The 14,125-nt window shown below is 35.8% G+C and overlaps 1 protein-coding gene across 2 annotated transcripts in view; it reads left to right on the plus strand.

The window, feature by feature from the left end:
• The first annotated feature begins 107 nt into the window (after positions 1-107).
• Positions 108-14,125, plus strand: part of HIKESHI (heat shock protein nuclear import factor hikeshi) — a 40,366-nt gene continuing 26,348 nt past the window's right edge. For both annotated transcript variants that reach the window (XM_026015222.2, XM_072726140.1), the window contains exons 1-2: positions 108-362; positions 4,043-4,280. In XM_026015222.2, coding sequence (XP_025871007.1) covers positions 333-362; positions 4,043-4,280 — 268 coding nt within the window. In that variant the 5' untranslated portion in view covers positions 108-332. The remainder of the gene's footprint in view (positions 363-4,042; positions 4,281-14,125) is intronic.

The following is a 14,125-nucleotide window of genomic DNA, read 5'->3' on the forward strand; positions in this document are numbered from 1 at the left end:
GCCAGATCCTCCTGACGCTCCTCCCGGAACCCGGCGCATGGCCCTCTGGGACTTGTAGTCTCATACAGGTTCTGGCCCGTCTTTCTCCCTTAGTGGGGGCGGCTGGCGTAAGCTCCGGAAGTACTCGCCGCCTGAGGGGCGTGCTGGTTAGGAAGTGGGGTCAGAGGTCGCGGGGGCAGAAGGCGTTCCTGCCGCTGGCCTAGTCGCTATGTAGTGGAGGGGCAGGCGTCCTCCTGCATGTTCTGGAAGGTTCTTGGGCTCGACTAGGGCAGTAGCCCGAGGACTCGTAGTCGCCGGCTTCGGGTCCCTGCCGGCTGAGCGGAGTCGCCGCCATGTTTGGCTGCTTGGTGGCAGGGAGGCTGGTGAGGATGGGGCCGGGTGGTATCAGGAAGGGGCAGGACACCGGAGGGCGAGGCCGCCAAGGGGAGGGTGCGCTGGTGCGGAGACGCGGGGAAAGCCCCTCTGTGTACTTTCCAGCTAAATGTGCGGGTGGCGAGTGGGCGCTGGGGTGTGGGTTCTCCTCCGCCCTCAGCTCCGCAGTCATTTGAAGAGTAGCCACATGAGGGGCTGTTGTCGAGTGTGCCTCATCCCTGCGCCTAGCAGTGCACGGCTTTTGTCCATTTCTCATAATTTCAGCCTTACGGGTGGCGCTTACTGGGCACTTCAGAGTTAACCCTCATAACTCGTGGGATGGTTATTAAAATCCTTATTTTGTAGTTGAGGAACGTAAGCTCCGTTGGCAGTTTAAGTTCTTGTCTGAGCTCGCAGAGTGAGTTAGAGGTACACCTGGCGTTTGAATCTACTCCCTAACAAACTGTTTCTGAAAGAAGGTGGTGCTGGGGGCAGTGTACACCTTTGGGGTCTTTGTGGAAGGACCCCAGTAAAAAAAATACGCTTAAAGTAATTGGAAGGTGGCTGATAAAGACGCCTAAATTTAAGTGTGAGTCGTGGCCGTAGTAGTCCAGAAGGGTATGAACTGCGAAAATCCTCATTGGTCAAAAGAGATAATAACCTGCCTTGCCAGATAATGAGAGTTAAATGAGATCAGCACCTGGAACTGTTTAGGAGTAAACTAGGGGATGAATTTTGCTTGCCTCTTTGGAAACCACCCGGGAATCTTTTTCAAACTTAACTCCTTTACATCCAGAGTTCCTTATTTATTTATTTTTTTTTCGCCCTGCTTTGGTAAATTTTGCAGCCCATTTGTTGAATTACAGTCTTCATCAACTTTTGGTAATGTATTCAGTACACAGTGCCAAGAAAATACAAAGATAAATTGGAAACGAGTAGCCTCAAAAAGTTTGTCTGGCCCTCGAATAACTGGGAGGCCACTTTGGCGGTGGTGGTAATTGGTAATATTGGTGAGATAACTTTGGATGTCTCCTGCTGTTGGCAGGGAAAATGAAAGGACCAGCCTGGGATGAGTGGGGGACTCTGATGAGTGAGTGTTGTTGATGAATGACATTTAAAATGTGTGTGTGTTTTATTTTTGTTTATTTTTAAGTAATCTCTACACCCAACGTGGGGATTGAACTCACCACCCTGCGATGAAGAGTCACATGCTTTGCCACTGAGCCAGCCAGGAGCCCCTCTTTGTGTTTTTATAAAGAAAAGGCCACATGGATTCCAAGTATCACATGTTGTCAACTAATTTGGAAGGAAATTTAGTTAAAGCAGAACCTGTGTCTACTTACCTAACACCTAACCTCTGTAATAGATATCCAGTAGGAGTTCCTAGAAGATGAGATTTTTAGGAGGTGTTTGACTCTGTTAATCGGAGAACATGTTAATCAAAATTAAGGGCAACTAGACCTGGAGACATCCAAAACTTAACTTCATTATCTAACTAGAAAAATCTACTCATTTAAATTTATAAAGTCAGTTTCATTCCTTGAAAATTTTTTCTTAAAGTTTTCTTTTTCCCTAAGGTTAAGGATTAGTGTGTCAAAATACAGATTTACAGAATGTCTTGTGCTTGGTACAGAGTTGACATTTAACAGATATTTATTTTGCCTGATGGTTATTTCATGGCTTGTAAATACCATCATTTTATATGTTTTTAAGTTTATGTGCATGCCAAAAACTGGTGAAATCGGATTTGATACTAATACAGGCAGTTTGGTTTTATATTTATGTTTTTCTTTTGTTTTATTCTCTATGTTAAACTGGACAGTTTTTAATGGGGTTGGAAAACTTCAGAGGAGGGAATCAGAACTTGAGTTTAAGAGCATTCATTCTTGTCTCTTGGGAATAAATTTAGGACAACTGTTACTTGATTGATAATACAACTATAACGATTTTAAGTTTCTTTGTAATGGCAAGGATATTATAAAAGAAAAAAGCAAAATTTTAGTACAACAGCAACTATTAGCAGACGCAGAAAGGTTGCGTTCTAGGTAATAAGATTTGACCATTTACAGTCTTAAAATACTGGTAGTAATTCAGATTTGGTGTTACGGTGAATGCAGTGTCAAAAGCAATTAAAAAGAAAACCAAAAAATTTTGTATACGTAAATTCCTGACAGCCTTTTGACCTGAGTGCCCTCAGAATTAATACTTCGTTTTGCTAATGGATGTGATACAGCAATTATCCATCATTTTCTGAAAGTGATAAAATGAGTTTTCTTTGTGGAAATAGATTTCTCAAACTTCAAAATAAGATAAGATCTCATTCTAGAAACTGACATTCAATTCTAGACCAGAAAATTAGATTATGAAATGAGTCAAGAGGAAACTTTTATAGGTTCCTACTCAGCATATTCAAGGTAGGATTTTTGCTTTTTATATAGTTGATTCTCTCTTTTTTTTTTTTTTTTTAAGATTTTTTTTATTTATTTATTCATGATAGTCACAGAGAGAGAGAGAGAGGCAGAGACAGGCAGAGGGAGAAGCAGGCTCCATGCACCGGGAGCCCGACGTGGGATTCGATCCCGGGTCTCCAGGATCGCGCCCTGGGCCAAAGGCAGGCGCCAAACCGTTGTGCCACCCAGGGATCCCTATATAGTTGATTCTCATTATTCACAGCAGTTCAGTTCTATGAAGTCAGTGTGAACACTCAGTTCCTCAGTTGGTAAATACTGATTTGTTGCTTTTAGGGGAAATACAGAGTTAGATTTTTTCAGGCCTCTGATGACAGTTTTTATCAGCCTATCATTACATAACCTTGTTTTCTACCTGTTTCTGTTTAATGTGTTGTTGATTCATTAGTTGAACTTAACAGCCAAGACACCATAACTCATTTCTGAATGCAACTTATGTAACATTTTCTCAGCATGGCACATAACAGCTGTTTCAGACCTAGGAATACTAGCCAGCATTTCAGCTTGGACATTTTAAACATCAGAATCACCAACAAAACACAAAATACAAACATGGCACTAAATTGTGAAAAGCACATTTGTTTATGGTATGAGAGCAGAAAAAAAGAAGGCACAGCTAACTTTTTTCCCACCTCTCCTAGGAAAACGTGCATTAGGCAACTCAAAATTTTTGCTGCTCTGCACACGAACCTGTTCATGAATGACCAAAGTACAATGAATATCGATTTTGTGCTTACAAATAAATTCTAGTGAGTAGGCAAATTAATAAATATGGAATTTGCAAATAATGAGGATTAATTAATTCCTTCTAGATTGCTTACCCATTTTAATTCCCCGTGCTTTACCTTCTTCATACTAGAGAATAAGGCTTTGGTGGTGTGGTATTTTGAACAGCCTTTCATTTCTTTGACATTCTGAAGCGGTAGTGATTTACTTATGTAAGTAAATTCCTTTGAGGGCACTTCTGAAATAATTTAGTTCTATTTTTTAAAGGTTACATTCATTAAATGATCATTTTAAGGCTGAATATATATATTTGGATTTTCTTTTTATATTTGACACTGGTATATTTGGATATTCCATATAGACTAACAGATTAACCCAAGGTTATACTGGGTATAACGACTATAATTGACTGTACCTGGTAACAGCTTTCAGGAACATGTTAAGGGTTATAGAAACTCATCAAACTCTTGAACTAAGACGAGTTTCTTATTTTCTAGGTGCAAACAGCTGCACAGCAAGTGGCAGAGGATAAATTTGTTTTTGACTTGCCTGATTATGAAAGTATCAACCATGTTGTGGTTTTTATGCTGGGAACAATCCCATTTCCTGAGGGAATGGGAGGATCTGTCTACTTTTCCTATCCTGATTCAAGTGGAATGCCTGTGTGGCAACTCCTAGGATTTGTCACAAATGGGAAACCAAGTGCCATCTTCAAAATTTCAGGTCTTAAATCTGGTAAGAAAAATATTAATTACATAATTAAGCTGTTTTCTTAGTAGCATGACATAGGATGTGGCGCTTATTTTTTAACTTTCCATTATGTTTTACTGGTTGCTAGAGTGATGTATTATTTTTAAAAAATTCATATGATAAACTGATACATTTGAAAAGTAATAAGCAAAAGACTGTCTCAAGCTCCTCACATTTCCACCCTCTGTCCCTGGAGAGAGCCACTCACTTTTGTATAGGGATTTTGTATACTTTTGTAAAGGGATTTTATTGGGTGTTTTAATAAATAATGTCAAGGAATCTTCTCAGAATTTGTAATATGCACATTTGTGTTTTAAGTAGATAAAGCAAGTAGACTTGGATAGAAAAATAAAATGAGTCCTTTTTTTCTTTAAGTGATGGTTTTGAACTCTTATATTTGATTATCCCTCTGATGTTTTTCTCTTGGTTGTAACGATAATGCAGGCATCAGACCTTATAGGGGCGGAATCCTTGCTTTGATGCTTTGAAGTATTTTGTGGGGAAATGTGAGAACAAAACTAGATTAGATGCCATTTACTCTCATTGAATCTCTGGTTCTCTTGAAAATCTACATGAAAACAGACATGAAAATTCTTAGTACATTCTTCTAGAAAATGTAGAGTCCAAGGAAAAATTATATTTGGCAACATGTTTATATATTTAACAAACATTTAGGTATCTACTATGAGGATTTTAAAATGGTGATTAAGTTCTTGCTGGAGATAACTCATATTCTTATAAAGGAAGATAGTTTTGTGGACCACTAATTAGAAGGATGAAGTGTAATAGTGTATGTTTGTATAAGATGCTGAGAGAGAATAGAAAGGGGAGCAACTAACTCTCAAGTGGGTTGAGAAGGTTTCCTGGAGGAGGTGGTATTGGACCTCTTGGGAAGAGAAGAAGTTAATTAGACCTGGGAGAGGCCTATTGGGCATTCTTTTCTGGGTGGAGGTAGTATGTATAGAATGAAGAAATTTTGGAAGCATGATGTGTGTAGGGTGGTTCCAGGATAGATTAGGCAGGCATGGATCAGGAAAAGCTCTATGTGTCATATCGACTCATTTGAATTTAAGTCAGCAATATTTAATGTGTTTAGATCACAGACCTATTTGGTAGTATTATGAAAAATATGTGTAACCTAATGTAAATACTCAAAAGTATGCATGTACTCTGAAGCACATCCATATATCTCTCCACGTAAAGAACTGCTCCTACAGGTATAAGGGAGCGAGTTAACTATCTTGGGTAGGGGAGATGATATGAACAAATTTTGGTTTTAGCCTGAGGGCTGTGTGAAAATAAATTGGAGCAGTTCTGGCAGGATGATGGACTGTTAGATGCTGTTATTTAATGTAGTTGGAATTCTAGAAGAAGCGGGAGAGAGCAGTATTTAAAGCTAAATTCTGTTTAGAATTGATGATAAATACTAATCTTTACATTTAAGAAGCAAGACAAATCACTGTAGTTCTTATCAACTGGGATTCCATAAGATAATTATCCATAATCCCTAAGACAGTGATTTTTTTTTTAAGATTTTATTTATTTGAGAGAGAGAAAGTGAGTGTGAGTGAGCATAAGTGGGGGGAGGGGAGAGAGAGAACAAAACTCCCCACTGAGCAGAGAGCTGCAAGCAGGGCTTGATCCCAGGACCTCAGGATCATGACCTGAGCTGAGGGTAGATGCTCAACCAGCTGAGCCACCCAGGCACTCCAAGATAGTGATTCTTAAATCATGATTACCTGACCACCAGAATTAGCATTAACATTAACATCATCTGGGAATTTGTTAGAAATGCAGATTCATGGCAGGACCCCAGACCTATGGATCAGAAACCTTGGGTGGAATCCAGTTCCCCAGGTATTGTGCATGCTAAAATTTGAGAACCACTACCCTAGGGCATCCACTGTATGTAATGAATTAATGCCTCATACTTTGAGCATGGAGTTTGAGTTAGTTTTGAAGTCTTTGGGAGAATTAAGAAAATAGTCCTTCTCGAATCACTTTTTATCTTTTTTGTGACTGTGCCTAAAAACAAACAGTCTATAAGTAGAAGGAATATAACGGGGCAATTTGATACATTATAGTGAAATTTCTGGGCATTTAATATAAAGAGAAAGTAATAAAGGAACCAGAGAGACAAGTCAATCATAACTGGATGGCAGTTTAGCAGACTTAATATGAGCATGAATAGAGGCCAAAACTAATAGATTAATATCTTCAAAGTGCCAAAGAAGAATAAAATACCTAAAAACTATTATTCTAAAGTGATGGAGAAATATATTTTGCTGATAGAGATGGAAAGTTTACTACTCATAGACCATTACTGAAAGAACTACTGAAGGTAGTTACACTTTATAAGAGGAAATTGAACTCAGGATGTAGAAGAGCATGCAAGATGCAAAGTTAAAGAATTGGTAAACATGTAGCCTAATTTGGCAACCTTACTGTATAAAACAACACAATAAATACACAAGGATTAAATATACTGGAAAATAATGAGTAAAAAAGGAGAGGTAGTGATTGGAGTAAAAGATTTCTGAGGTCTTATTGTTAAGAGAATAATCATACTGATTCTACTTTCAGGTAATCTTGTTAAAAGCTTAAGGAAAAGTTAAAAAAAAGGAAAAGCAAACTAAAGGCATAGTATATTAAAAACAAAAGATGGTGGAAATAATTTCAACTATATGAATTATCAGAAGAAATGTAAACAGTACACTTGTGAGGAAAAAAAAAACAAGGAGACTCCAGGATAGGATTTATTTTAAAGGGAGCAAACAAATAATTATACTGCTGCTTATGAGTAATAGGTCTAAAACATTTTAACACGAAGAACCAAAAAAATACCTGTCATAAATAGACTAATTTTAAGAAAAAGTAGACTAAGACAAAAACATCAGGGCTTAAGACATTCATTCAGTAGGAATGAAATAATTCATTAGGAAAGCCAAAGTATTTCTAGGAAAATAGAAATCATGAATTTGTGTGTATATGTAACTTCAATATATATTTTAAAAAACTGACATTTAGAATGAGAAATGCTATTAATATTTTATTCACCTTGATAATCAGGTAAATAAAATGTTAGTAAAATGAAAGATTTGGATAAAAGAGTTAACAAGTTTGAGCCAATGGACATTTATAGAACCCCACACCTAATTATTAGATCATATACATTTATAAATACACAGAATATTTATGAAATTTGACCATATACCAAGTCATGAAGCAAATTGTAGTAAATGGCAGATAAATCAGTATGCAGCTTATGGTGCTATATAATTGCAAGTCAAAAGATAAAACATTGTGGAAATCCTCCCTTCCACATGTAGCTATCAGGCCCAGATGGTTTTACAAAGTTCACCTAAACCTTTATGAAACAAATTATTCGTATCTTATATAAACTTTTATTTTTTTATTTTTTAAAGATTTATTTATTTATTTATCATAGACAGAGAGAGAGAGAGGCAGAGACACAGGCAGAGGGAGAAGCAGGCTCCATGCCGGGAGCCTGACGTGGGACTCGATCCCGGGACTCCAGGATCGCGCCCTGGGCCAAAGGCAAGGGGCCAAACCGCTGAGCCACCCAGGGATCCCCTATATAAACTTTTAGTAGAAAGAAACTTTTAGTTTATATTTCTAAGCTAATAGAATATTCATACCAAAAAAGGACGAGGACAATATAGGAGAAGAAATTTGACCTGTACCAGTCTTATTTATTTAGGATTTTTATATTGATGTACATAAAAATAGAAAGTGAATTCAACAAGATCTTTTTTATTATTTTATTTTTCATTATACAAAATTCAAGTATATACAGAAGCTGACCAAAGAGAATATTGAACCGTTCTCAACTCATTACTCAATTTCAAAAATGACTAACTCATGAATAATATATTTTTTTAAAGATTTTATTTATTTGGGATTGAGAGAACGTGCACGCACAACCCAGGGGGGAGGGGCAGAGGGAGAAAGAGAATCCCAAGCAGACTTTGGCCAGTGCAGAGCCCAAGGCAGGGCTAGATCATATGACCATGAGATCATGACCTGAGCTGAAATTGAGAGTTGGATACTTAGTCGACTGAGCCACCCAGGTGCCCCAGAGTTTTGTGTTTTTTTTTTTTTTTTTAAGATTTATTTATTTATTTTTATTTATGATAGACACAGAGAGAGAGAAAGAGGCAGAGACACAGGAGGGAGAAGCAGGCTCCATGCCGGGAGCCCGACGTGGGACTCGATCCCGGGACTCCAGGATCGTGCCCTGGGCCAAAGGCAGGCGCCAAACCGCTGAGCCACCCGGGGATCCCCCCAGTGTTATTTCTTTTATAATCCCACTCACTTCTTCCTTATCTTATTATTTAGAAACAGATCCCAGAATCATAACATGTAATCCATAAATGCATTAATAAGTGTCTTTAAAAGGCAAGGTCCTTAAGAGTGTGATTCTGGGTTCCTGAGATTGAGTCCAGCATTGGGCTCCCTGCAGGGATCTCTGCCTGTGTCTCTGCCTCTCTCTGTGTGTGTCTCATGAATAAATAAATAACATCTTAAAAAAAAAAAAAAAGACAAGGTCTTTTTTTCTTTCTACTTTTTAAAACATAATCATAATGCTTTTATCACATTTAAAAACAAAAAAATTCCTTGATAGGGAATTGAATGTCTAATTAGTGTTCAGATTTCCAGTGATCTGAGAAGTTTTTGGTTTATATATTTTAAAGTTATAAGTACTTTTTTTTTTTTAAAGCTGTACTTTGGATCAACATTGTACATTGCAACTGGTTGATGTCTCAAGTATCTTTCATAAAAATTAAAGGTGTAATATATTCTCTGTCCTCTATTTCCAGTAAATTACTTGGACTAAGAGATTGGTCAGACTTCCTTTGAGTTTATTTAAAAAAATTTTTTGGTGGGATTATTATAGGTAATGGTGTGTTGTTTGATTAAGAAGTTCAAAAAAAAAAAAGTTCATACGTGGTTTTCTCTTTTTGTGAAATTAGCCATATATATGCAATGCCTACATTTGGTAATTCTTTTTTTTTTTTTTTTTTTTTTTTATGATAGTCACAGAGAGAGAGAGAGGTAGACACAGGCAGAGGGAGAAGCAGGCTCCATGCACCGGGAGCCCGATGTGGGATTCGATCCCGGGTTTCCAAAATCGCGCCCTGGGCCAACGGCAGGCGCCAAACCGCTGCGCCACCCAGGGATCCCTACATTTGGTAATTCAGTAGGAGTTCAAATGATCATATTCTAATTCAGTGATTTCATTTACTAGCAATAAAGAGACTCTCAAATGTCTACTATTTGGTTACTCAGAGGTAGAGTCATAGGAAAGGCATGATAATGCTTGATTAATCCTCTTTGTATACCAGTGTTCAAAATATGAATTGATTCCCTAATATCCTCCAAAAGTATTTTTTTAAAGTATTATGAAATCATAGAGATATGTGTATACATATTTATTTATATTTGATATGTTCTAACCATTAGTATACCCTCAGGATCCATTAGACGTAATTAAAAAATTTTTTTTCAAGTTTTTTTTTTTTTTTTTTTTTTTTTTTTATCTCTATATCCAATGCGGGGCTTGAATTTACAACCTTGACATCAAGAGTCTTGTGCTCCACCTACTGAGCCAGCCAGGTGCCCCCTAATTTTAATTTTTCATTTTTTTTAGGTAGATACTATTTCATAATTTTTATCCTTTCTTAAGAAATCTTCCAAAGAACAGAGGAAATTTACTTTTTATTAACAATTTTAATAATTTATTGAGATATAATTAACATATAATAAATTGCACATATTTAAAGGATACAGTTTGATAAATTTTGATATATGTATATACCTGTGAAACACTACACTGAAGATAATGAACATATCACCACTAGAAGTTTCCTAGTGCTTCTTTGTAATCCTTTCTCTTGTCTCCTCTCCTGCCTTAGGCAACTACTGATCTAGTTTGTTTCATTGTAAAAGTTTAAATTTTTAGAGTTTTGTATAAATGAACACATACAGTATGCTTTTTTGTTTAGCTTAACTCAGCTGAGTTATTTTTAGAGTCATCCATGTTGTAGTAAGTATCAGTAGTTCATTCCTTTTTATTTCTGGGTAGTATTCCATTGTATGAATGTCGTACTATTCGTCCATTTACCTGTTGATGGATATTTGGATTGTAGGGGTTTTGATCTATAAAAATAAAACTGATATAAACATTTATGTATAAGTCTTTGTATGGGCACATGCCCTCCTTTCTCTTGGATAAATGTCTAGGATTGAAATGGCTGGATCATATGGTACCTCTATACTTAATTTTTTAAAACATTGCCAAACTATTTTCCAACATGGTTCTTCCATTTTATGTTCAACTAGCAGTATATGAAAGTTCTGGTTTCTTTACATCCTTGCCAACACTTGGTTTGTTCAGTTTTAGGCATTCTAATAGGTGTATAGAGGTATATATACACTTTTAAGTTTTTTTTTTTTTTTTTACACTTTTAAATTTAATGATTAACGATGTTGAACATTTTTTTTGTGTGTGCTTATTTGCATATCTATATATGTTCCTTGTTGAAAGGTCTACTTTAGTCTTTGGTTTTTTACTTAAGTTGGGTTGTTTTTTTTTACTTAAGTAAAAAGTTTTTTTTACTGGGTTGTTTTATTGAGTTTTGAGAGTTTTATATATATTCTTGATACATATAAGTTCTTTATAAGATATGTGATTTAAAAAATTTTTTTCCCAGTCTTTGACTTGTCTTTTCTCTTAACAATGTCTTTGATAGAGCAGAATTTTTTAATTTTGATAAAGTCCAGTTTTTCATGTTGTTGTTTTATGCATTGTGCTTTTGGTATTGAGCCTAAGAAATCTTTATCTAATTCAAGGTCACCAAGGTTTTCTCCTTGTTTTTAGGTTTGAGATTTTATACTTATATCTGGGATCCAGTTTGAATTAATTTTGTATTTAGTGCGAGGTATAGATTCTTTTTTTTTTTTTCCGTATGGATAGTCAATTATTCTAGAACCATTTGTTGAAAAGACAAAGTAATGGCACATTTTTCTACATCTTTGTTCACTTTGATATTCATTTGGGGACTCCCAAAGTCCTCTATTTGAAAGTAAAATATAAACATACATAAATGAATGTTTATATATTGATTTAAAAAGGCAAATGGAAATAGATATTCTTAAGCTTTTTTTTAAACAGTAAATCACTAGTGTGAAGGCATGCTAGAAGGTTAGATACTGCTAAATATTTAGCAATATAGGAAGAGAAACAGCTAATTACAGGGGGAAGAGAGGTGATGTTTTTGGTTTGGATTTGAGGAGCCTGTGGGACATGATAGCAATGCCTTAAATATAAAGTGGCAGGTTTTGTTTGTATAGCAGTAGGCTAGTAGCCAGCTAGCTGTTCACCTTTTGCATAGGTGGAAAGTGCAGATTTATATATATATATATATATATATTTTTTTTTTTTGCAGATTTATATTGTATGTAGACTTTAATCAATGTATATGCATCGATTAAAGTAAATATTAGCAACGAACCAGGAGACTAGGACCCATTTTTTGTTTTTGGAGACATAGCAATTTTATTATCAATTTAATGCCCACTTTTTTCTCTCTCTCTTTGCCCCAACTTTGCCAACATTTTATGTCTGTTTTTCATTTGTGATCATCACTGTATTCCTTGCAGGACACGGCTTTGGGAATAGTGAAGAGTGCTTTCTTCTATCTTTTTTGCATTGTCTTTGGCCGTCTTTTCTTTTCTCTTATGATACCCAACAAGTTGAAGGTTGGGGTGAGGGTGACATTTGGGGTCATAAGAACCCAGATGTTTCCTTACTGTGTTATTTTACGAATTTGGAGAATATTCAGCAGCCAAAAATGGGTTAATCCAGTTCCTGTAAGTGGAACAGTAATAATTCAGTGAGAAATGTTTTCTGTTATGGGGCTAGGTAAAATAGTCTAAAACTTAGTCTCAGAGTAATACCTGATTCAGTACAAGAATGGATATATTTCCATTATGATAATAAGATTAGTCTTTTATTCTCCTGCCATTTTAAAAATGAACGGTTTGTCATCATTTTCATTATAACATGGCTATTGATAATTTTATCCATTAAAACATTTTCAAGGCAGTATTTGTGATGGGTAAAGCATGATGTTATTTTAAAGAAAAATAAAGCAGCTTACCATGCTTAGCGACTTAGTGCGTATCAAACATTAAGCAAATGATAATATGCTGTTAAATGTTTTGGTTGGTTCTTTCACTAGTAAGTTTAGAAAAACACTTTTTGGAATTTTTAAGAGTATCAGAATTCTTAATTTATATATATAAATGTTATTCATATTAGAGAATAGTGTATTATTAAAGTATAAGAATAGATTGACTTTTAATAGATGTATATTTTTGAACCTTAAAGATGCTGCTTTCAAGCCTAAGTGTTTAAGTTTTATTTATTGGGCAAACCTAGCTAAGTAGAACCTCTGAGTGAGACAGACTCGTTGAAGCAACTCTAGGCAGTTGTAATTGAATTGAGATGTTATGAGTAAAATTGTAGGAAAGCAAGGAGGGTAGAAAGTTCGAGTGAAACAAATTTCATTTCAAAAAACTTTGATAGTGTTCTAGCTGTTCTCTGCTAGATGATGAAAGATTACTTTGCATAGAACAGTTTTGATTGGGGAAAGTTAAGAGAGCTCTATTGGGAGAATTGTGGTTAGTAGGGAATCTTGAAGCCAGTTACTATAAGTTTTATTTTGATTGAGAGAAGATTCTTTGTGATTCTTGGAATCTGAAAGGAGTTATATGGTGAATACATTTTTAAGCTGATGCACTGGAACAATATGGGGGTGATGTTTAACAACTAGAATAGGACTAAACTTGAAAATATAAAATGAAGGATTTGAGATTAAGAAACAAAAATAATCTTTTTCTTTCTCCTTCCTTTCATTTCTACCTACATGGGATATAGAAATCCTAAAAAACAAAAAATCCACAAACTTAGGAGATACGATTTGGTGGTTAGAGAATTTGGGAAGTTTATTTAAATGAGTCTTTTGCAATTTTGTCTTTAGACTCTGTCCTTGGTCTTCATAATGTGGAAGAGATATTTAGCCAAAAAATTAGTAAAAATTATGAAATACTGGGAGTTGTATGTAGAGATTCTTCTCTTTAGTAGGAAGTATATGGTTACTTTTCGCTAAGATCAAGTGTAGTAGGAAATGTATGCTAACTCAAATATAGCACAAACAAGGAAATATTAACAAAATTAAAACTTGTTTTATGGAACTTACATGAAAAGTGGGTAGCTATAGGTACTAAGTTGTTAACTATACCATATTTTTTTTTTTCCTGTCTCCGTATTTTGCTTAGAGGGTCCAGTGAACTATTGTTTATATATGTATGATATAGACTTAAAAGCATTCCCCAGTGTTACTTTTTCTGTTACTCCTCTTTGGTACTTCCTTCTACCTCTAATCATGCTCCCCATCCCCACCAGCAACTCTTAAATAAATTATTATCTTTCACGATCAAGTCTTTTTATTTATTTAATTTATTTTAAAAGATTTTATTTATTTATTCATGAGAGACACAGAGAGAGGCAGAGACACAGGCAGAGGGAGAAGCAGGCTCCCCGCAGGGTGCTGGTTGTGGTATTCAACGGGGACCCAGAGATTACATGCTGAGCTGAAGGCAGAGGCTCAACCACTGAGCCACCAAGGCGTCCCTCTTGAATAAATTATTTCAGATTGTGAACAGAAGCCTCTTGGTGAACACAAACCAAATACTATAAATCAAAGCAGAACACCAAATGAAGTAGACCCTGAGTAATCTAGATT

Source organism: Vulpes vulpes, chromosome 11, assembly GCF_048418805.1.
Source record: "Vulpes vulpes isolate BD-2025 chromosome 11, VulVul3, whole genome shotgun sequence".
NCBI lineage: Eukaryota > Metazoa > Chordata > Mammalia > Carnivora > Canidae > Vulpes > Vulpes vulpes.